The sequence below is a fragment of the Moschus berezovskii genome, chromosome 27, assembly GCF_049115385.1.
Source record: "Moschus berezovskii isolate FMDL1 chromosome 27, NW_MosBer_1.0, whole genome shotgun sequence".
NCBI lineage: Eukaryota > Metazoa > Chordata > Mammalia > Artiodactyla > Moschidae > Moschus > Moschus berezovskii.
In genome coordinates, this window is record NC_142486.1 from 4918018 (window position 1) to 4940342 (window position 22325).

Here is a 22325-nt window from a genome sequence, read left to right on the forward strand (position 1 = left end):
CCCAGGTGCGGCCCACGTCCCACGCTGACCAAGAGTCACCCCCGAGGTCTCAGACTTAAGAGTCACCTGGGGGTTCCTGGACCCGCCTCTGGGGGACCCTCGGGAGCCTGATCGTCTGTGAGGCAGCCTAAGCGGCAGTTTGAGAACCACTGGTCCAAACGGAGACAGGAGCCCGGGACAGCGGTTCCATCCACTGCACCTGCCAGAGAATGTGATGGGGATTGCCTGCTACATCCAAGAACCTCTCCTGCTGCCTGCAAGGTGCAAATGTCCAGGCACGGAAAAGAAAGAGACTCAGCCACCTGCCCTAGGCTTGGCTATCGTCGGAGCACACAAGCTTTATTCAGCAATAATGGCAGTATTTATGAGTATGAGCTGTACAACAGTGGGGATGCTGTCTTCAGCACAAAGTCTGACAGCAAACAATTACGGCGACAAAGCTCAGCCTCCGTGGCCCTGCCCCCGCCCCAGACAGGCCCAGCTTGCTCCCCACTCCTGCACGGTTGGATGGGGACCCGACCATGGGTTCCCTCTGTACCCACACTCTCTACACCTAACCTGCCTCCCCCAGGCCGCTGGGCCAAAGGGAGAGGGGTGGACTGGTCCCCCACCCTGGGCTCCATCCAGTCCTCTTCCCTCTCAAGGCCACCCTGGGAGCAGTTAAGGGGGTGAGAACTCTGTCCCCCACACAGGGTACCCCAGTCCCCCCACCTTGGCCTGACTCTTTTGCCGCAAAGCCTCTTTCTCAATGCAAGTTGAAACAGACTCAATGAAAGAAAGTGCTGTCCATGAAGCACTTCACGCTCACAAAGCATTAGCCCTGCCCCCCACACGACCCCCAGCAAGCAGACAGGGAATAGGGCGTCCTTAGAAGGGGACCCAGGAGCCAGGCCCAGGAGCTGTCGGGGCCAAGTGGGAAAGATCAGGTTTCCTTTTAGCTCTATTGAGGGGACGTCTCAGCAACCAACCAAGAGAGAGGAAGTCATCTGAAACGTCTGGGTCACATCGTGCACGCTTGTCCCTGTATGTAAGACCTTTTGTGCTGTAGCCTTGAGTTAACCATTTGTGAGCTTCTTCCTAGCTCTCTGACCTGGGCAGGGCCACCCTGGGGAGGGAAGTGTGAACCCCAGATGCACGGCGAATGTGCTAAATAGGGGAGGAATCGGTGAGGGGCAGCGGGAACACCTAGGAGAGAACAGGGACCACGTCCAGTATTGGAGTCCCGCTTGGGGGCCTCCTCAAAGGCAAGGGGTGGGGCGAGGCTGGCCAAGAGAGGCTACAGATGGATGGATGGCTGGGTGAGGGGGGCATGTGCAGGCGGGTAGACTGTACAGATGGATGACCGGTCAGGGCGGATGGCCCCGCACCAGCCTGCCCCCAACACTGCCCAAAATTCCCGGTCAGTAGTCAGTTAACACTGAAACTGGGCTGGGGGGTGGGTGGCGCTCAGACCGTGTAAGTTTTGACAGACTTGTAGAGGGGAGGCAGCAGCCCGTGGTTCTCGCGGACGACCTCCAGGTACTCAGACCGCGTCTCCAGTAAGAAGGGCCCACAGCACATCTGGCAGCAGCACCGGACCCCCGTGGGCGGCTCCGGGTTCTTGTCAGACATGGGGGAAAAGTCAAAATCAGCCACCTATGATGAACAAAACCCCACGGGTCAATTCCCCTCCCGCCCACCGGGAGCCCCATGAGGTGGCCTTATGAGCTCAGCAGCCCGGCTGGGCAGCCTCTTACAAGCTCAGCTGCCTGGTTGCAGCATGCATGGAAACACCTTCCAGACATTACCCAGGGCTTCCCTGTGCCCTTGGCTTTTCCTCTCTGCGTTGCCCCTGCTTTTGGCTGCCCTCTCCTTTACCCATTCGTGGGCATGGCAGGCAGGCCAAGGGCAAGCAGAGTAGGAGGTAAGTGACATGAGAAGCAACCAAGTTTATCAATGGGGCCCCAGTTACAGATGCTTCATAGGTACATCAGCCCCAGCCCCGGGGTCTTGCTCTGATATCCAGAGCACCTCCTAGCACCCCTGGTCTGGCCCCCCCTTTCCCTCTCTGTAGATCTTCTCCTGTCAAGGCCAGGAGTCCAGCCCCTCACTCCCACCCCATGCCACTGAGCACCCACCTCCACCATGTCCTTCTGGTGAGCAGCACTCCTCAGGGTCATGTACATGATGAAGGCCAGCATCATGCTGATGATCGTGGCACACGGGAAAGCAAAGACAGCCGGCTGGATGCCTGGGAGGAAGAGAGGGTGAAGCCACGAGCCTGGGCAGTCAGTGCTGAATACTAGCTCTCAGGGTACAGCACCAGGGAGGGAACAGAGCCCACCAGAGCCTTTTCCCTCTTTGTGTACATGCAGCCCAGTCAGGCAACTCCAGTAGGCAAATCCAGGATTTCACAAAACCCAAGGTAGGGTCTATCAGGGTTTTAAAGCCACACTTGATAGTAACTTTCAAAGGGTACAACCAACTTTCCCACCAGAGTGTGGGCTGGACTCATAGCAACTTGCTCCTAAACAGCGGCAGAGGACAGAGGGATGACGTACAACTCCCAAGCCTAGACCATGAAAGACCCAGCAGCTTCCTCCTTGCTCTCTCGGGTGACTTGCGCTGGGGAGGGAGGACAGGGCATGAGGACACCCAAGCATCCCCGTGACCTCTGGCACCTCTGGGCTTGCTTGCTTAGATCCTGTTGCGGAGAAGCCACAGGGCAGAGCAAGAAGAGCCCAGCGGGTCCTGGGGTCAAATCCTGGCTCTGCCCAGGTGACCTGATGGTCATGCTGACCCACGAGGCGGCCGTGGAGATGCAACCAGGTGAGGCAGGTGATCGGCAAGTGTGGGTTCCTTCTCACCCTTCCCCCGCTCTCCTCCTGGTGGAGACACCACCGTACACCGAAAGGTTCTGTCTCCAAGGAAAGGCAACGTGGATTACCTGAAATGCCACCTTTCTCCGCAGGACTCAGGGGATCCCAAGCGCTCAGTGCCCAGCAGGTGCTGGGGGCGTCAGGGCCCAAGGCCCCCAGGGATGCCCACAGGTCAAAGCGTCTGCCTGGCACACAGGGTCAGCCAGGGCCCAGGGCAGAGCGTGGAGTCGGCTCAAGTAGGAGGGACTGGGAGATTGAAGGGGTCAGTGACCACATCTGTTGTATTGATAGGGCCAACCTTGGGGCAAGTGCACCTGGCAGGGAGGGTCCGCTTTAGTTCTGCACAGGGTGGGACCTGGCTGAGCATCTGAAAGACCATCCCTAGGGTCTGGGATCCGTTCTCCTCTACAGAAGAAAGCTCTCTTCTGGTGGGCATCCAGAGGACCCCCTGGAAGTGAAGGGGAGAACCTGATGCTGTCATCAGCCAATCCCACGGCTGCAAGGCAGCAGCTGAACCATGTGACTGTTTGGAGAAGAGTATGCCAGGGGGGACGGCTGGGCACCCATGTGAATGGGAGAGACTGCACTGCACAATTTCTCAGCTGCCTGCACTCCCTGGGAGACTTCCGACAGCCCAGTGAGTCCAGCACAGTCACCATCGGAGATGCTTGTTTTGGTGGAAGCAAAAGTGCTGAGATGCGGGCGATGGGGTGGGTGTGAGGGCGGTGAAGGATGGAGGGCTCGTGCTGGGGACAAGCGTGGCAGAGGCCACGTGTGGGACGGACACTGCCCACTGGCAGTGGTGGGGGCAGCACGAGAGCTGAAGTTGGGATAATCCCGGGGCGACATGGTGCGGATGGCGCTGGTCCAAATGGTGGCTGCCGGGGCTGGGAGCAGGGACATTAACAGCAGTGCTGATGGTGGCCAGGGTAGTTGCTATGGCAGCGCTGACTCTGGCTCGTGAAGACGCTGGAAGAACGGTCAGTAGTGTGTGGTGATGTGGCCGTGGTTTTGGACAAGTTGCCTGGCAACAGCTGAGTTTGCTGTTGTTACAGCTAGTGGTGCTGGTGTTGAGGGTGGCATTGGTGAGACTGAAGGGGGCTGGTATCGGGGGGCTAGAGCAGTGGCCGATGGCACTAGAGTTTGGCGGTGGTGCTATGCGTGGTCAGCAATGGTGTTGATTGGGGCCGGCAGGGTTACCGACAATTCTAGTAATAATGGGATTGGCTGTTGATGGCCATTGGTGGACCAAGGGTGACTGGTGGTGGTGGCAGGATTGACTGGTTTCTGCTGGGAGCAGAGGCAAAGTGTCACTTACTGGAGGGCCACACCTGGATCTTGTGGTACTGGTGCGTCTTGCTGATGACGTTCTCAGCCTGGATGCTGAAGCAGTAGTCCCCGGGATCCCGGAAGATGTGGGTCAGGTTGTAAGCCGTGCTGTCCACGGACACCGGGTGGCATTCCCCTTCCTCCAGCGGGAGGCACTCGGGCTTAAGACGCCAGCACACATTCAGAGGGGGGCTGCAGCGAAATGGGGGGGTGTTTTTTCAGCAATGGCTTGCCAAGGGGTGTGAGCACAGACCAAGTTCAAGAAAGGTCAGGCAGTCATGAACTTCAGTGTTCTTTCCAGGAAAGAATACCCAGGTGCCCAGGCCTCCAGGGAACATGGTAGTACATGAGAGATGGCCCGAGACTCCAACGGGAGGCCAGGGCAGTGACACATACAGGGATATGCATAGACTGCTGGACGAGGCAGAATGCATGCTCCAGTGACGCCCTTGGTGTGTCAAGGGGATGGAGAAGCATGCTGTCAATGAGGAAGTCAGGGAAGGCTTCCTGGAGGAGGTGGCATTTGAGTAGGATCTGAAAGGATGAGTGGGCTTTCTATAGATTTGAAGGAGTGAGGGCATTCCCACATTGCAGAAAGCCCCGCAAGGCCAGTGCTCCCTCCCCTGGACCCTGAGAATGGGGTCATGCTGTGACTCTCCCATGGCCCAATTAAGGGTGGGCTTGTCACTGCATGTGTTCCCTAACTTGGGGCCCCTCAGGGATGAAATCCAGTTGTCATGTATGGATGTGACAGTTGGACTATAAAGAAAGCTGAGCGCCGAAGAATTGATGCTTTTGAACTGTGTTGTTGGAGAAGACTCTTGAGAGTCCCTTGGACTGCAAGGAGATCCAACCAGTCCATCCTAAAGGAAATCAGTCCTGAATATTCATTGGAAGGACTGATGCTGAAGCTGAAACTCAATACTTTGGCCACCCGATGCAAAGAATTGACTCATTTGAAGAGACCCTGATGCTGGGAAAGATTGAGGGCAGGAGGAGAAAGGGACAACAGAAGATGAGATGGTTGGATGGCATCACCGACTCGATGGACATGAGTTTGAGCAAGCTCTGGGAGTTGGTGGTGGACAGGGAAGCCTGGTGTGCTGCTGTCCATGGGGTAGCAGAGTCAGACACTGAACTGAACTGAAGGGATGAAACAAAGTCAAGAGCCTCTCAGCGGGAGTGTGGACAGGACCACAGATCAAGCACAGCGTGCTCCAGGCTTCACTCACCTCCCCAGGAAGTTCAAGGTCACTACCATCTTTTGGAAGGTCTGAATTTGGGTGGGCCCCAAGACTTGGATGCCTCGAAGGGTTTCTGAAAGGCAAAGAAGAAGACCTCGTTATATCTGGTGGCTGACGACAGTTGTCTCGGGGCTCCTGGGGTTCCCAGGCTGTGTGACCACCACCCTGTCCTCTTGGCCCTCTGGAAGGGCGGGTCACAGGTCACATCCAGAGTCCTGCTTCCCCATCAGCAGCAGATGCTGGGGCTGCTTAGAATGAGACCACGGGGGGAAGCCAGCAGGACTCTGGTAAGCAGGATCTGGGGCTGGCTTAGGATAACCACCTCCCTCCCCGTCATCTGTGTTGTGTGGGGGGCAGGGGAGCAGCACCCTGTTAGCATGACTGAGAAACCGGCTGCAGCCCCAGTGCCCCATCTTGACAAAGCCAGGAGCGGCAGGTCTGGGGGTTCCCTCCTGGTGCAGCCTACTGGCACTGTCCCATCCGCAACAGGATGGTCCTTGACTAGAGGCCGATGTAGCTGGAAACAGAGAGTGATGGGGATGCATCCTATCACGGCACAGTGTCTGGGCTCTGCCACTTGGTGCCCCCTGACCTCCTCCATGACCTTCAGTGCCCTCTTAGAAGCGGGGAATGACAGACCCCTCACAGGGCTGCCAAGGGAACTGAAAGAGGCTGTGCAAGCCACTCTGATCTGTATGTGATTCAGCCCTGGAAGGAGTGGTACCCAGGGCTCCTCAACAAGCCTAACGCTCAACCCACACCAACCCCCTGAGACTCACCCTGCAGCTTCAGCGAGGCAGAGAAGTCACCTGTCTTCTGCAGAATGCCCTTCCCAGCATCCGACGTGACTTGCTCCCACCCTGCCACCACCTTGACCTTCACGATGAAGGAGCCGATGATGGAATAGTTATAATAGATGGTACCATCTCTGGTCACCATCTGGGTGCTGTAAGGTGTCGGGGAGGGGAGAGATGACAGAAGTGATCCACGTGACTTTTTAGGGTCAGCGGTTGGGTGTACAGTGACACATTCAGACCAATGTCATTTTGCGAGCAAAAATGTCACCTCAGCAGCTGCCCCCAGGGCCAGCCAAGCCATGAGGTCAGCTGACCTACATGGGTGAAGTGGTTGCTGGTCATCTTTGGACTTGTAAGTTACAGGTAGAAGAACTCTTAGCAACAGATGCCTGTCACCTGCCAGGAAGTGCTCTGCAACCCCATCCAGACTAAGGAAAGACCATGTGTTAGATAGAGATGATCTGGGAAGGGGAGAAATATGAACTTTGGAGTTAAGACAAATCTGGCTTTGAATCTCAGCTCCAAATTTCCTATCTACATAACTGTCAGCCTTACTTTTCTCATCTGTAAAATGGGAAGAATCACACCTCCACCTTAGGTTATGAATTTTTCCTCTATAATTATCTGAATCACTTTGAAAGGAACTTGAGTAACAATAAAGAAAATATTTTTGTTGATTTGTTGATGCTCTTTATATATGAAGTTTATTGAACCCAAATATTTTCTTCCAGTTTTACCATTATCTTTTGGCTCAACTTGCTTCTTTCATTTCAAATTTTAAATCTGATGATGCTTTTTTCCTTTACAGTTTCTACCTTTTATTTGTATTCTTAGAAATGCCTTCCCCCACTGCCAAACTATTCAACTGCAGGGGATCATCGTCTACATTACAATCTAGTCCTGGTTTATTATACTTACTGTTTACTATTTTAAATCTGTAAATTTGGAACAGGTTTTGTTAGGGATTAGACTGGCTCACACTGGTCCCCAGGGAGCCAGAGTTTAGCACAGAGCAGGTATGAAAGGCATGTTTGGAGTGACAGTGAGCAGATAAAGATGGCCGAGTACAGAGCACTCGGAACAGGCCAGGACTCTGGGGCATCAAAGGGGGCCAGAACATACCCGTCTCCGAAGTCCCAGCTATAGAGGAACGAGGCGTTCTTGAAGAAGTTGCTGGGGTCGTGGAGGAGGAAGGAGACTTTGAGGACTGTCTTGGTGAGGTAGGAGCTGGGCCAGGGCAGGGAGGTGTTCTGAGTGACCACAAGGTTCCCCACGAGGAACTCTGTGAGGGAGAAACCATGGCAGGGTGAGTCCCCTGCCCCCAGGGTGGAGGAGGGTGGAGCCATGTGCCAGCTGGCAAGGCGGCTTCTCCCCGACCCGACCTCCTGACTGTCACCATTGTGGTAACAAGAGGGGATCCTGCAGGTCTCCGAACACAGAGGCATATGTCCCCCTTGTAGGCACTGCCCCGGGCCAGTGGATGCTGATGAAGACTCACTTCCTGTCTCACATGTACAGATCCGCTCCTATACCCCTTTCACCAGGACCCTGAACTTTCTGGCACAAAAGATGCCTAGGATCAGAAGGAAATGCACAGGCCTCTAAATCGACTCTTGGGAAATATTTCAAAGTATTATATGAGCCTAGAAAAAAGATGAGCATTTCTACTGACCGCATTTGTTGTTGTTGTTTAGTCACGAAGTCGTATCTCTTTTGTAACCCCATGGACTGTAGCCCACCAGGCTCCTCTGTCCGTGGGATTCTCCAGGCAAGAATACTGGAGTGGATTGCCATTTCCTTCTCCTGGGGAGCTTTCCAACCCAGGGATGGAACCACATCTCATGCACTGCAGGTGGATTCTTTACCACTGAGCCACCTGGGAAGCCCACTGCCAAGTATGCGTGTGTACGTATTTAAAGTATACATACGTTAAACACGGTTGATCAAACTGATCATAGAATTTCGTTTTGATCTTTAAAAACGTACAAGCATGAATACTCTCCCAGGCTAAAACACACTCTTTGTAAAGATCATTATTATTACAAATTATATCAGTATTCTTATGGTTGCATACTTAGTTTGTTTCTATTTTCCTCTGTTATTATAGAAACTGTGATGAACACTTTCATGCATAAACCATTACCCAAATGGAGGCTTATTACCTGAAGATAAGTTCTTTAATAAATTGTAGGGATTTCCCTGGGGCTTCCCTGGTAGCTCAGCTGGTAAAGAATCTGCCTGCAATGCAGGAGATGCTGGTTTGATTCCTGGGTCAGGAAGAAGGGATCCCCCTGGAGAAGGGATAGGCAACCCACTGCAGTATTGTTGGGCTTCCCTGGTGGCTCAGACAGTAAAGAATCTGCCTGCAGTGCGGGAGACTTGGGTTCGATCCCTGGGTTGGGAAGATCCCCTGGAGGAGGGCATGGCAACCGACTCCAGTATTATTGCCTGGAGAATTCCCATGGACAGAAGAGCCTGGCAGGCTACAGTCCATGGGGCTGCAAAGGAATGATTCAACACAGCATAGCACAGGGACTTCCCTGGTGGTCCAATGGCGAAGACTCCACACTCCCAATGCAGGGGGCCTGGGAACTAGATTCCACATGCTACAATTAAGAGTTCCCATGCTGGAACTAAAGATCCTGCATGCGGATAAGATCCAGTACAGACAAATAAATAAGAAGAAAAAATAGACAGTAAACTCCAAGAAAGCAGGCAGTTCTTGGAAAGAGAGAGAAGGGAGGGAAGGTGTGAGGGAGGAAGAAGGGGAAAGAGAGAAAGAGAAAGAAGGAGCGGAAGACTAAAATAACTTACAGCCATTGATACAAATGGATCAGCCCCTCTCCAAAAGCACTGCATTAGTTTACACCCCAGTAGCAAATATGCACTTTGTGCCCATTTCAGCACAGCCCTGCCAGCAGTGGCTGTTACCATTTTCTGATCCTTTGTTAACTCAACTGACAGCAACTGAGAACCACGGGTCAAATGTGTGATGGCCTGCCCGGCTGGATGTTTTCTCTGTCTCAAGAGCCCGGAGGCAAATCAGCGCGGAGGGAAGGCCCTCACCTGTGATGGGGAGGATGAGGAGGCTCCTGGCCACAGGCTGGCACATTCCACAGTCAGCGGCGGTGACCCAGACGGAGATCGGGAAGTCCCCGGGCACGCTCCCCACGACGCGGATGGTGGAGCTGAAAGCCTCGTCCTCCTTCCCCGTCAGCAGCAGCGGGCTGTGGATCCAGTGGAAGCGGTAGAGGCGGGTGCTGGCGGGCAGGGCCAGGCTGCCATTGTCATCGGCCACCAGGCTGGCCGTGATGGTCACCTCTGCCCCCGTGGTGGCGGGACCATCGGTGGTGAGCTGAAGTTCATACAGGCCTAGGAACCCAGAGACAAAGGCTGTGTTTCATGTAGAGAGCATGGCCAGGAGCCCCACGGCCCCACGCTGGGTGGGCATCTATTCGTCTTATGGGTGGAAAAGCTGAGGCAAGTCAAGGGACAAGCCCAAGGATCATACAATTAGCGCATTGCCAACTGGAGATTCAAACCCAGGCCCGGCTGGCTCCAAACCCACACTCTTTCCAGTGTCTCAATTTATTTTCTTTTTTCATGCCAGTCAAGCAGGGCCTTACAGAGCATGAGTCTGCTGACGCGGCTAGGCTTCTCAGCTACAAAAATGACCATCAGTCCATGTCACAGGAGGAACCACTGCAGCTGCTGCCCAGAAAGGTCCCCCCTATCACCCACTCTTTGGGGCCGAGCTTTACATGTGAAACAAAATTCCAAGTTGAAACACAGAGCTGAATCTGGACCCCCTTAGAGGCCTCACGCCTTGACGCGGCACAACAAGCCTTGGGAGGAAGGGTCACTCTGATCCAAGACAAGGCCCCTTCTCTTTGGTCTCAGCCTGTAAATCCATAAACTGAGAGCTTCTAGTTCTGAGCCGCCCGATACATTCCAGCAGCCACGTGTGGCTCCTGAAGCTTCCATCAAAAGGAAACAAACTTCAAACCCACTTTCTCGGTCGCACTGGCCACGTTCCAAGGGCTCAACAGCCGCATGTGGCCAAGGGTGGAGAGAGTGGACACTATGGATACAGATCTTCACTCTCACAGAAAGCTCCACGGACCACACGCTCTCAGGGGCCTCCGGGGGCTCGGCCGGGGCCAGCGCTGGAGCTCTCTGACTCCAGCTGGGTCCGCTCCTTGGGGAACTTGAACTGACCTATTGGGGACACAGCTCTTACAAGGAACCTGGGAATTAAGACTTTCAAGTTGCAAGCAGAGAACAGGGCCTGGGGACTTAGCTGGCTGAGACTTTGCACTCCCAACGCAGGGGGACTGAGTTCAATCTCTGGTCAGGGACCTAGATCCCTCATGTCATAACTGGGAAAAAAAAAAAGATTCCTCATGCTGCAACTGAAAAAAAGATCCTATATGCCGCAACAAAGAAGAAATGTCCAGTGTGCCTCAGCGAAGATCTAGCATGGCCAAATAATATAAATAATTTTTTAAAATAAACAAATATTTTTTTCAAAAGAGGGAGAGAGAACAGGGCCCGGTGGACATGGAATGGAGAACAGGTAAGAGGCCTTTTAAATAATACTCCCCGCCCGACCAAGACCATTCAGTCTTACACTGAATGTAAGACTAATTATAATATGAAAATACAGAAAGGTATAAAATAAAAAAGAAAACTTTTAAAATAACCAGCAACGATCCCTCTTACTATATTTGGACATTCCCTACTATTTTCTTCAGATGATGTTTCCTCTGACATTATTCCACTGCTGTTGCTGGTTTTGCATACCAAGCATCTTCCTAAGTTATTATTCGTCACCTGCTTTAGATAGCTGCAGATTTTTATCATACTCACGGGTAAGATTTTAAAAATCAGGTTTGTTTCCATCATAAAAGTTAAGACAGGGACTTCCATGGAATCTTCAGTGGTTAAGATTCCATGTTCCCAATGCAGGGGGCGTGAGTTCGATCTCTGGCTGGGGAACTAAAATCTCGCATGCCACACAACACAGCGTGGCCACACACACACAAAGTAATAACACAGGCATAAAGAGTATTAGAAGTGTCCTATTAACCTACAATCCCCCCCCAAAAAAAACAACAGCTGCTAGCAGATTAAGGTCCTCCGGCTCTTTTTCATGCACCAAAGTTTCAATTTCGTCAGAATCACCCTCTGCACACAACTCTGCATGATTTTATTTCCACATGACAACACATCAAAAGGCTGTCCGCGGGGGTCCTAAAGTGAACTTCAATCACTGCAAGACAATCCCTCAAGCAGGTGTATCTGAATTCCCGGAACCCTTCCCTCTTGTCAACAGCGCCACTGTGTGTCTTGCTAACTCTTTTCCTGCAGTTTGGGTTTCCTCTTCAGGTGTGATGTCTGAAGGGCTTGTGAGGTTAGAGACTGTCCAGCCTGTGGCAGGGCACACCGGGCAGACAAGGTGACACAGTCCCTCCCACCCCTCCCTTGGCTTCTGGTACCCCCTAAGTACTGATGGAACCCAGGAACAGTGACTTCAATTCTACTAAGCAGTAATGTAGTAGCTACAACATGCCATTAGGTTTAATCACTTAAATGTAATTAATACTAAAAAAGTCAGTCCCTCCATTGCACCAGAGCCACACTTCAAGCACTCAAGAGCCATAGCTCTCCCGGACAGCACAGACGGAAAATATATCCATCATCATCCGAAGTTCTGTAGGCCTGGGATGCAGCAGCAGTCCCCAGCCTTTTCTGGCACCTGGGGCCGGTTTTGTGGAAGACAATTTTCCCACTGAGCTGGGTGGGGAGGGGGGTGGGGATGGCTTCAGGAGGATTCAAGTGCATCACGTTTACCGTGTACTTCATTTCTGTCATTATTACATCAGCTCCACTTCAGATCATCAGGTATTGATCCCAGAGGTTGGGGTCCCCTGCTCTAGACCCCCAAGCTTTCTCCCCTCCCAAACCTCCCATTCTCATTACCTGTCATTCTCTGGTTAGAGGCTCCAGCTGTTTCAAGACTGAGTCCCTGGGCCCCTGCCACTCTCACTGCTCCTCTCCATCACTATGAACACCACTTGCATATGTGTGTGTGTGTGTGCGTGTGCGTGCGTGCGTGTGCGCGTGTACGCGCGCGCGTGCACACAGTCACTCAGTCGTGTCTGACTGTTGGTGACCCCATGGATTGTAGCCTGCAATGCTTCTCTGTCCATGGGATTATCTAGGCAAGAATACTGGTGTGGGTTGCCATTTCCTCCTCCAGGGGATCTTCCCAACCCAGGGATCGAGCCCATGTCACTTATGTCTCCTGCACTTGCAGGCGGATTCTTTACCACTAGTGCCACCCTGGGAAGCCCCCATCCGGTAGATGACTGCTCCATCCTACCTGATGACCCTTGGCCTCCAGTCCTGCCCTATACTCAGCCACCCCAGCAAGCAGCTTCCTGCACAGTTCATCTGATCACGGGCCAGCCTCTGGGTAGAGGGAATCCACATTCATGTCTTGGCACATCCACGCTGTAGCTTTAACACTTGCTGTGTCCTTCATAGCCTCAAGGCCTTTGCACATGCTGTCCCCGCTGCTCTTCTTCACCTAGACGTCTGTGGATATAACTTCTTCCAGGAAGCCCTCCCTGACTCCCACCCGACTCCACCCCCCGTCCCCATCTCTTCAGCGCTCTCCCAACAGCTTGGCACACAGCTCACCCTGGGTTGGGATAGACATTTCCTCGTCTCCCCTAACTGCACTGCAAGCTCCTTGAGGGCAGGACAGGGGTCATCCCCATCTCCTCTGAGCCTAGTCAAGCACTCAGCACCGAGTAGGGGTTGGGCACTGCGCTGTGGAGTGGCGCCTGGAGAGAAGGGTGTGGCAGAGGGACCAGTCCACCTGGTGTGGCCCTAGGGAACTCTTCATCCAGGTGCTGCAGACTGAGCCTCTTCCTTGGGCCCCACCCCACAGCTCTGAGGGGACCCAGAAGTACAGGACATGCCCCCTGCCCTTATGGGGCTCACGAGAGACCTGCTGATTCAGCCAAACTGGGAGGTGAGCAAGTGGGTCCTCAGCTGGATCCCATTCACCCTGAGACACCATGTCGCCTGCCCACTGGGGACCCTGTCTCCAACCTTTCGGTCACTCATGTTACACATCTGTTCCGAATCCCTTTCCTTGAGGCCATATTTTGAATTATAAAGTCATCTGGGCTAGCACTGCAAAAGGGACCGGCAGTGTCTAAATCTCAAAGAGAGAATTCCAGACATAGAAGTCTCTCCAAGAAAACAGTGTATGGCTGAGTCCCTTTGCTGTCCACCTGAAATTACCACCATGTGATTAATCTGCTATACTCTAACAAAAAATAAAAGCTAAAAAAAATAAAACTTTCAAAGATTCTTTAAATTAAAAAAAAAAAAAACAACAGTGTAGATTTTACACTGGGGAACCTGAGTCCCCAAGGGCCCCCAGGGGATAACGCTAATGCTTGGGGTCAGAGTAAATCCGCATTGCCCCAGGCTAAGTCCCTCTGGCTGGGGGGCAGCCTTTGGTCAGGCTGCGGCAGAAGGAGGTGCTGAGATGAGAGGCCATCTCCACCCTTCCCTCTATTGCTCTTGCCCACCGCCCCCTCACCACAAGGAGAGGCGCGTGGGCCAGAGAGAGGCTGGCAGGTGGCAGGGACATTTGGCTGCATGCTAATGGCCAGCCAGCATCTGCAGCAAGACAGGCGCATGTCAGCATGATGATGAGTACTAGACGACGCAGATCGGTTGCCAGGGGAATGGAATAGGGGGGCAGCCAGCTCAGCTGGGAGGAGGGACGGGGTGGGGGAGGGCAGGGGACGTGGCTACAGCAAACGCAGCTACAGCAGACAGTGGCCCAGCTCCTGGGCTCCATCGCCTCCAGCACCTATCCAGACGCCGAGACTCCAAGGGCACTTTTCTCGGGCTTGTGTTTTTGTTTTCTAAAGCAGGTATTTCACAGCCCCTGCGTGATGCTGCCCCTCGCCTTCAGGGTCTCAGAATTGTCCAGAATCTGAAATGGACCATGAAGGCTTTGCCACCTGTGGCTGAAAGCACCAAGCCCAGGTTGGGTAACCTACCCGTCGAAATCCACATTTCAGGTTCGGAAGCCCAGGTGCCCTGGCCTTGGAGTACAGAGCAGCCCAGGCCAGAGTTTAGGGGCCCCACAGGCACCCCAGTGACCCAGAGCTGAGAGGGCCACAGCAAGACGTGAAGTGGCAAAAGCCACGAAGCTTGACGCGTGGAAAAGCGCCCACCAGCAGGCTCCCTTGGATTCCACCTGGAGCATGTACATTCTCCCTGACCACACAGCCTGCAGGGGCCCCAGAACCTTCTAGAAAAGGGTTACATCGGCCTTTGCACCTTGCACATGTTGTCAGCCCAAAACACTTTCCAAAGTACCTCTGAAGTGTAAACAACACAACCTGGAATTAATGAATGGTCCAGGAAAACGGACTTCTGACTTCAACCCTTGGTACAGGAAGCATGCCTGAGTCTGACCCAGACCTGGGGAGGCTGCAAAAGGGCTTCTGGATCTTTCTCTCCTGTGGGTTTTCCCCAACCGCATCTCAGCTGTTTCGACTGTATCATGGGTGCAGGCCAGGCTGGGAACCACATATGATTTCCAAAGAATCAATCCTCTCCTACTTTTTTTTTTTTTCCGGCAATTTAGGCACATTGATCATTTCTGGACACCTGTAAACCTAAGGGACAAGAGATCTCATTTCTATGTGAATATCCAGGCAGAAGCAGATTATCCTGACCAAGCACAAAATTCCAACCAACATTCACTCCTAAGATGCAGGGTTTTTACTTTCTTGTGGCTTTCATTTCACAAGTTAGGGTTGGATCTCCTTCTCTCCACCATTCTTTGAAGGGGGGAGGGGGCATGATGAACATATTGGATAATATTGAATAGCTGCGTTCTATAATATTGAATGCACCCAATAGCTGCCAACTGTCTCCTCCAAACTCTCCAACCTGGGTCCCCTTTATTTTGTCGCCAAAATGGGGCAGAAAAGTGGGGTGCTGGCCTTCGGGCGGTAAGGACGTGGGGATGCTAGAAGCACAGTCCCGGGGGACACGGAGTGGTACCCAGCGGAACCACCTCGGGGTCCATTTTGGAAACCATTCCCAGAGAGGAAATGGCAGGCTGGCTTCCCGGGCTCTGAAAATCGCATCCCCCCCTCACCCCCCAACCACCACCCCAAAGCCGACACGAGCTGGGTGGCAAGCCTCTCCCAATAAGGCAACATTTGGAGGCAATCTGGCCGCGCTACCTGGGGTCTGTGGCGTGACGACCGACCCCAGCATCCCCGGTTCCCCCGCAGCGTCCTCCCCCACCTCCAGCGGCTTCGAGGTTCCCAGGCTCCGGGATGGAGGCCCCGGCCACCGCGCCGTTCCTAGGGCAGGGCCGATCTGGAGGGGGCAGCAGAAGCGAGGGGCGCGGGGAGCCCCCCAAGTGCCGGCGACTACAGGGGACAGGGGTGAAGGGACAGGCCCGTGGGGCCGTGCTCCCCTCCGCAGCGCGCGGCCTCGGGAGAGGAGGGAGGTGAGCGCAGGGCGCCACCTCCGCAGCCCCGGCTCCCGGCGAGGCCGCCGGTTCCAGACCGCCCCGAGGCCCCCGGCGCGCGGCCGATCGGGGAGGGCGGCCGGCCGATCCGCGCGGCGCCTTACCTGCGGCCACCCTAGCCGGGGCCAAGGGCAGGAGGCAGGCTAGCCAGAGGATGCGGCCGAGGCGCGGCCGGAGCGCCGGGGCCATGGCGGCGGCGGGAGCCGCTGCAGCGCCGAGGGGACGCGGCTGGACTCGACTGCGGCGGCGGCGGCCGGTGGGGCGCGCGGCGAGCGCGGGGCGGGGAGGTGCGGGCGCGGCGCCGGCTCGTCCTCGCCTCGGATGGCGGCGGCTCTGCGCGTGGCCGCCGCCCACGGCCGCCGCGCCGACCCCGGGCCCGCTGCGCCCGCCGCTCCCCGCTCCCCGGGCCCAGCCGCTCCGCTCTGCGCCCCCTCCGCCCTCCCGTCGCCGCGGCCCGCCTCTCCCCGCAACCGCTCCCCGCCCCGGTGCCCGCTCCCCGAGGCGGCGCCCCCTCCCCGCCCCGCGTCCGCGCCCGCGCCCGGCGCCTCTGAGGCGCGCGCGCCGCTGCGAAGCCTCGAGAAGGCCTGGGGCTCTTTCTCCAGGTGCCTTCGCTCATGACGCGCACGGCTTGGAGATGCTGCCCTCCATTCAAGAAACGCCGAGGAGCCAGCGTGTGCCCGGCGCTGGGCGGCGGACCCGGGAACGCCGCTGTCCCTCCAGAGAGAAGGGCCCGGGCGCAGGCGTTGGCACTGATGCCCTTCCTCTGTTTACCGTCTCTGCACCTGCTGAGAAATGAGGCCTGCGTCCCTGACCCACAGCGCTGTCAGAGGCCTTGCGACCCTAAGACAACCGCGATGAGAAGAGACCAGGCCGCTCCCTGGACACGCCTTGGCCCAAGCAGGCGCTTCCATCTGCCGTAACAGGAACAGAGCGTCTTTTCTGCTAGAAGGAGGCCAGTCTGGCTGACCTTAAAGGCTGGACCCCCGCAGCCTGAATCCTGGTCCCAGTTGGGCCTCTCCCTCATCCTTGCCGAAAGAGCCCACCCAGAGAGAGGCAGTTGGGTGGGACCAGGGCTGCAGGATGCGGGCCGCAGAAGCTGCGGGGTCCCCAGGGGGTGGGGGCGACAGATTTGAGTGAGTCCCCTTAAGAAAGTTAAAAGTGCTAGACAGATGTCACTCACTGATGGCATCAGTCACCATCGTGGGGACAAATACCAGTAGGTTTTGCATTCTGAGAGCTCTGTGACCTTGAGAAAGTCACATAACTGTCCTGGCGCCTCAATTCCGTTTTCTTTAAAATAAAATAAGTGATATCCCATGAGACTGCAGTATGGGTAAAATGAGTGACATATAGAACAGTGTTTGGACATTTGTTGTTGTTTAATCACCAAGTCACATGTGACTTTTTGCAGCCCCACAGACTATTAGCCCACCTGGCTCCTCTGTCCATGGGATTTCCCAGGCAAAAATACTGGAGTGGGTTGGGGGATTGCCCAGGCAAAAATACTGGACTGGGTTGCCATTTCCTTCTCCAGAGGATCGTCCTATCCCAGAGATCTGACCTTCCTCTCCTGCGTTGGCAGGTAGATTCTTTACCACTGAGCCACAAAGGAAGTCTGTACTTGGACATAGTTAAGTGCTCAATCAGTGCTGGCTGTCATCATGAGACTTGCTCAAGGAATTGGGAGAATTTTGCTTGTCCATCAGGAGTTAAGAAGAACATTGTGCTTGAGAAGAAAAGAATGTGCTAAGGTTATGCTGCTGCTGGCTGCTGCCAAGTCGCTTCAGTCATGTCCAGCTCTGTGCGACCCCATAGACGGCAGCCCACCAGGCTCCTCCGTCCATGGGATTTTCCAGGCAAGAGTAAATACTTAACTATTTCACATTATTGAAAAGTCTGGCTGTTAGTGGCTTTTAAAATGTACTAACTGCAGAACTTCCTTGGTGGTCCAATGGCTAAAACTCCCAAGCTCCAGAGGCCCGGGTTCGACCCCTGGTCAGGGAACTAGAGCCCAAATGCCTCAACTAAGGGTTTGCATGCTGCAACTAAAGAACCCACATGCCATGGTGTAGCCAAATAAATGTTTTTTTTTTTAATTTAAAAAATTAAAGTGACAAATATGTTCTTTAAAAAAAATAAAATTGACTAACTGTATAAAAAGAATAATATTTATTACTTGTAAAAATGTGTAACACTACATTGGGTAACTTTGCAGCAGCCATAGTCACAGAAACCACCCTGAAGCTGATGCAGATCTGAGTCTTCTTTGTCTAATTCCTCACACGTATCACCTCCTCCGAAGCCTTCCTTCCTCTGGGCTCTCACGGTGCCTTTCTTTTTTAAGTGTTATTTTGAGATGCATATTTTTGGCCGTGCTGGATCTTCACTGCTGCGCGGCCTTTTCTCTAGTTGTGGCAGGCAGGAGCTACTCCCTTGTTGCGGGGGCTTCTCTTGCTGCAGAGCATGGGCTCTAGCTACACAGGCTTCCATGGTTACAGTAGGCAAGCTCAGAAGTTGTGGCGCGTGGGCTTAGGTGCCCCAGGCATGGAACCCATGTCCCCTGCATTGCAAGGCAGATTCTTAACCATTGGACCACCAGGGATGCCCCCCCACCCCGCACCTGTCTTGAGGTACATTCTTGTTGCTGAAAAGTTTTCTAAAGCAGGTGTGTTGGTCTGTTGGCCCTAGCAAAATAGTATAATTAGACTTCCCTTTCGTAACAGAAGGGCAGCAGCCATAGTATTCATCTTCCTACCACAAATCCTCATTGTCTTTCATTGGAAATGTAACTGTGGGAAGTGGGGGCCCCTGATCTGACAACAGTCACCCCAGATCAGCTCTGGAGAGGCTTTTGGGGTTAAATCCTATGGTAATATGGAGGGGGCAAAAGGGAGTTCAGGGTGATCTCTTTGTTGAATTCACCATGGTTCCAGGCCTAGACCTCCGCTCTGCCAGACTTTCTGTTGGAATTTTTTGATCTCAGGACACCCAGTCACCCTGTTGAAACTCACATGAGACCTAGGGAGGATTTATTGATTCATCGGGGGGAAAGGTTCTTCACAGGGGTGGGACCTTAGGGCCAGCCCGACAGGTGAGGCGAATCAGAGAGGGAGAGAGACGAAGGGTGGGTTCTTGGTGACTCTCAAAAAGTCAGGCTGAGGCCCTGACCCCCTCCATGCAGGGACCACTTCTGCAGACTGCTCGTGCCCACCTGACTGAATATTTTGGGGCTCCCTGTATTCTCTGTAGTGTCCCAGCTTATCTTGCCCTATGGGTTCATACAGGGTACAAATTTATACATTTGATTATGCACTGAATTGTATCCCTTGAGAAATTCATATGTCAAGGCATAGCCCCCAAAGTGACTGTATTTGGGGACAGCACCTTTAAAGAAGCAGTTAAGGCTCAATGCGGTCATAAGGGTGGGGGCCTAACCCAATATGATTAGTATCCTTATAAGAAGAGGAACAAACACCAGAGTTGATCTCTTGAGAGAGCACACAGTGAGATGATGCCCCCACAAGCCAAGAGAAGAGGCCTCAGAATGAAACCTATCTTGATGGCAACTTGATCTTGAACTTCCCAGTTGCCAGAACTATGAGAAATAAAGTTCTGTTGGGTAAGCCACCCCGTCTGTGGTAGTTTGTAGTGGCAGCTTAAGGAGACTAAGACAATATCCGATGGGCAACAGGGATACATCGGTAAAGAAAGACAGGAAGGGAGCTTTCCGTCTAGGAGGGAAAAACAGGTGACAACTGAGTAAATAAATTTCAGATTCTAAGGAAAACTCCAGTATAGTGAGAGATTGGGAGGTGTGTGTAATGGTTTTCTTATTGGGCCTTGAGAAAGGCCTCTCTGAGATGACATTTGAGCTCATCAAGGATGACAAGCAGCCTGCTTTATGCCTTTGAGGGAAGAATATTCCAGGCAGAAGAATCAGCTGCCAAGGTCCTAGGTGGGCAGAATGCACAGCAAGGCCATTGTGGCTGGAACATGAAGAATAAGGTTGGAAGGTGCACAGGGCCAGGGGCTGAGGATAAGCTGAAACGGTTATCCTTTGGAGGGTTTTAAGCAGAGGAGGGGTATGATAGTATTTATTAATATATGATACAGATGAAGTTGACACTGTCCCCAAATGCTAACTCAGGAGACAGACAAGAAACAGGCAAAAATCATAGCAGCATGATGGGTACTTTCAAAGGAGAAGCTAAGGCCATGGGAAAGTGTAGGAATTTTGCCAGTGTTATCCCTGACCTAACTCTAGGTCTTTATCACATGCAATTAAACTGAAACTTATCAAAGGATTTGTCTACAACTGCTGCTTTCCTGATTTACGCCCCCCCCCCCAACAATATTAAATGACTTTGGTTAGCACACTGGTTCTAGACCTTAGATTTTTCGACTTTCCCCAACTTTGGACCTCCTACCTTTTGGGGGTGGTGGTGGTAGGAGCAGAGAGGATTTTGCTTGCAAGTGGGCAACTTCTTTCATGGGGGAAGGAGTGTTCTAACTCACTTTATTTCTCCTGGGGTAGAAATAATTGGCGCTAAGTACAATGCATCTATTTAGAATCCCAGGCGCTTCAGCTGAGGCTTGTTCTTGAGAGGCAACATTAAACAAAAGCAAGAAGCGTGTCTCTGAACAGGACATCTTGCAGGAATTGCAAGCTCTATTTCAGGTGTGAAATGTATCAGTCTGAGAAGGAAACACAAAGATTTTGGTGAGTTAATGATGGGGGGGGGCGGGTGACGGGGAAGTATTGTCCAAAAAAGGAGGTGGAGCCAAGTCCTGGAGCAGGTGGAGGTCGACCAGGTCATCACTTGGCGCTCTGTCCATCTAACACGCTAACCACACGTTTCCAGAAACAGCTCATCATTCAACCACTAACGATGGGAGCCTGTAGCTGAGATCCAACGGTACGTTTCTCTTCCAGGACCTTTAGGTCCAGCCCACGCCAGGGCGCCGGGGCATCGAGGCCTTCATTCCCTGTCATCATTGCTCTGGTCCAAGGCCTCCGCCTCGTCTGCGGTCTAGCCTCAGGCTGATTGAGCTGCCGCAACTGACCAGGCCGGCCACCTCCAGGCAGAACACCAGGACTGCCCTTTGCTTCCAGGGTCTCCGTCCGTCTGCAGCCTTCGTCTTCCCGCTCCCCGGACTCAGAAGGACCCCCAGGACGCCGGCGAAGGAGAAAACCCCGCCCAGCCTGCCACGTTCCGTTCAGGGGTGGCCTCTTCCCGGGCCCGTCCGCCGCCTGCTAAGGGTGCCCCCACCGCCCCCGCTGCAGCGCCCCCCGCAAGCGTTCCTCCTCCCCAGCTTCCTGGCTCCGGAGAAGACATTCAGGGCAGAAAGAGCCCGGAACGCCGGTCACCTGCCTGCCCCTCCCTCCCGGGCCGGCAGCCCCGCCCCAGCGGACCGAGGCTTCAGAGCGCCCGGCCGAGCCCACCGGGCGTGACGCCCCTCCCCGCTCCCGCCGCCCGCCCAGGCCGCACCCACTGGAGGGCGGCGCGCCCGGGCCTCGTTCTCGGGCGGCCGGCGCCGCGGCTGTAAGCGGGGGCGGGACTGCGCGGCGCGCGGCGCGACGCAGACGGGGGCTCGGCCGGGGTCTCTGCGGGCCGGGGCTGCGGGCGGCCGGCCGCCGAGGTCGGGGTGAGTGCGGGGACCAGGCCGCGGCTGCGCCGGAGGGCGGCGGACCTGCCGCGGGAGGCGCGCGCGCGGCGGCTCCGGCGGGGCCGGGCGTGAGGAGGCCTCTGCGGGCGCGGCGGCCCGCGGAGCGACGGAGAGAGGCTCCGAGCTCCCCCAGAGGCCCCCCGGCCCCCCACGCCGGGGCTCAGGCCGGGCGGCGCGGCCGGCCCGGGGGCGCGGCGGGCGGAGCGCGGGCCGGCGGAGCGCGAGCGGCGCGGGGATTGGCCCTCGGCGCCCGCCGTCGCCCGGCGCTGGGAGGCGGGCACCGGGCGTCCGGGGGACGGCGCCCAGGGAGCCGAGCCGCGGGCCGTTTGGGGCCGGGGCGACAGGAGGGCGCGCTTGGGGGGCCCCTGTGCCCCCTGCACCCCGGGCCGGCTGGGCCGCTCTCGGCCTGCGCGCAGGCGCCTGGCTCGCCCGGCCGGGCGCGCGGAGCGGAGGTAGCGGCGTCGACAGCGCCCCTCCTGGCCCGGCGGGGCGCGGCGGGGCCGTTTGTCGCGAGCGGGCGCGGCGGCGGCGGCGGCTCGGGGGCTCCCCCACACCCCGAAACACCCCCAGTCCGACCCCCAGCCCCGAGCGTGGGCCGGGCCGCGGCGGCGGGACCCACGCCAGGCTCGGACCCTCGGCCTCCGGCTCTTGGAGCTGCTCTGCGGCCCTCAGGGCGGGGATGGGCGGTCTTCCCCTCTGGGGCGTCCCCCCAACTCCGGGCCCGGGCAGAGAGCGAGCCTGGACCCTCGGGGTCCCGGGAAATGGGGGAGTTTGATGCCTTCGGTGAAAGGGGGGCGGGATTCGAGCCTTTAAATTTGGGCACGCACGCCCCCCCGTCCGCTCCCCG

The 22325-nt window shown here is 55.1% G+C and overlaps 2 protein-coding genes across 10 annotated transcripts in view; one reads left to right on the forward strand and one right to left on the reverse strand.

Moving 5' to 3' along the window:
- Window positions 1–318: 318 nt before the first annotated feature.
- On the reverse strand, window positions 319–16235 carry TMEM130 (transmembrane protein 130). 2 transcript variants are annotated; one of them, XM_055408958.2, is made up of 8 exons: window positions 15916–16235; window positions 9295–9600; window positions 7351–7510; window positions 6211–6377; window positions 5420–5504; window positions 4177–4379; window positions 2118–2230; window positions 319–1599 (listed from the first exon to the last, which is right to left on the reverse strand). In XM_055408958.2, exons 1-8 carry the CDS (start codon window positions 15998–16000, stop codon window positions 1447–1449), a joined length of 1272 nt encoding a protein of 423 aa, XP_055264933.1. In that variant the 5' UTR covers window positions 16001–16235; the 3' UTR covers window positions 319–1446. The 2 variants fall into 2 exon arrangements, with proteins under 2 accessions (XP_055264933.1, XP_055264930.1); XM_055408955.2 differs by having other exon boundaries at window positions 319–1635.
- Window positions 16236–21306: 5071 nt separating this feature from the next.
- Window positions 21307–22325, forward strand: part of TRRAP (transformation/transcription domain associated protein) — a 90759-nt gene continuing 89740 nt past the window's right edge. For 7 of the 8 annotated variants that reach the window (XM_055410292.2, XM_055410296.2, XM_055410297.2 and 4 more), the window contains exon 1: window positions 21307–21457. The gene's annotated coding sequence lies outside the window, so the exon portion shown is untranslated. Of the gene's footprint in view, window positions 21458–21786; window positions 21931–22325 lie in introns of those variants that run through there. The other variant, XM_055410293.2, reaches the window with a different exon arrangement.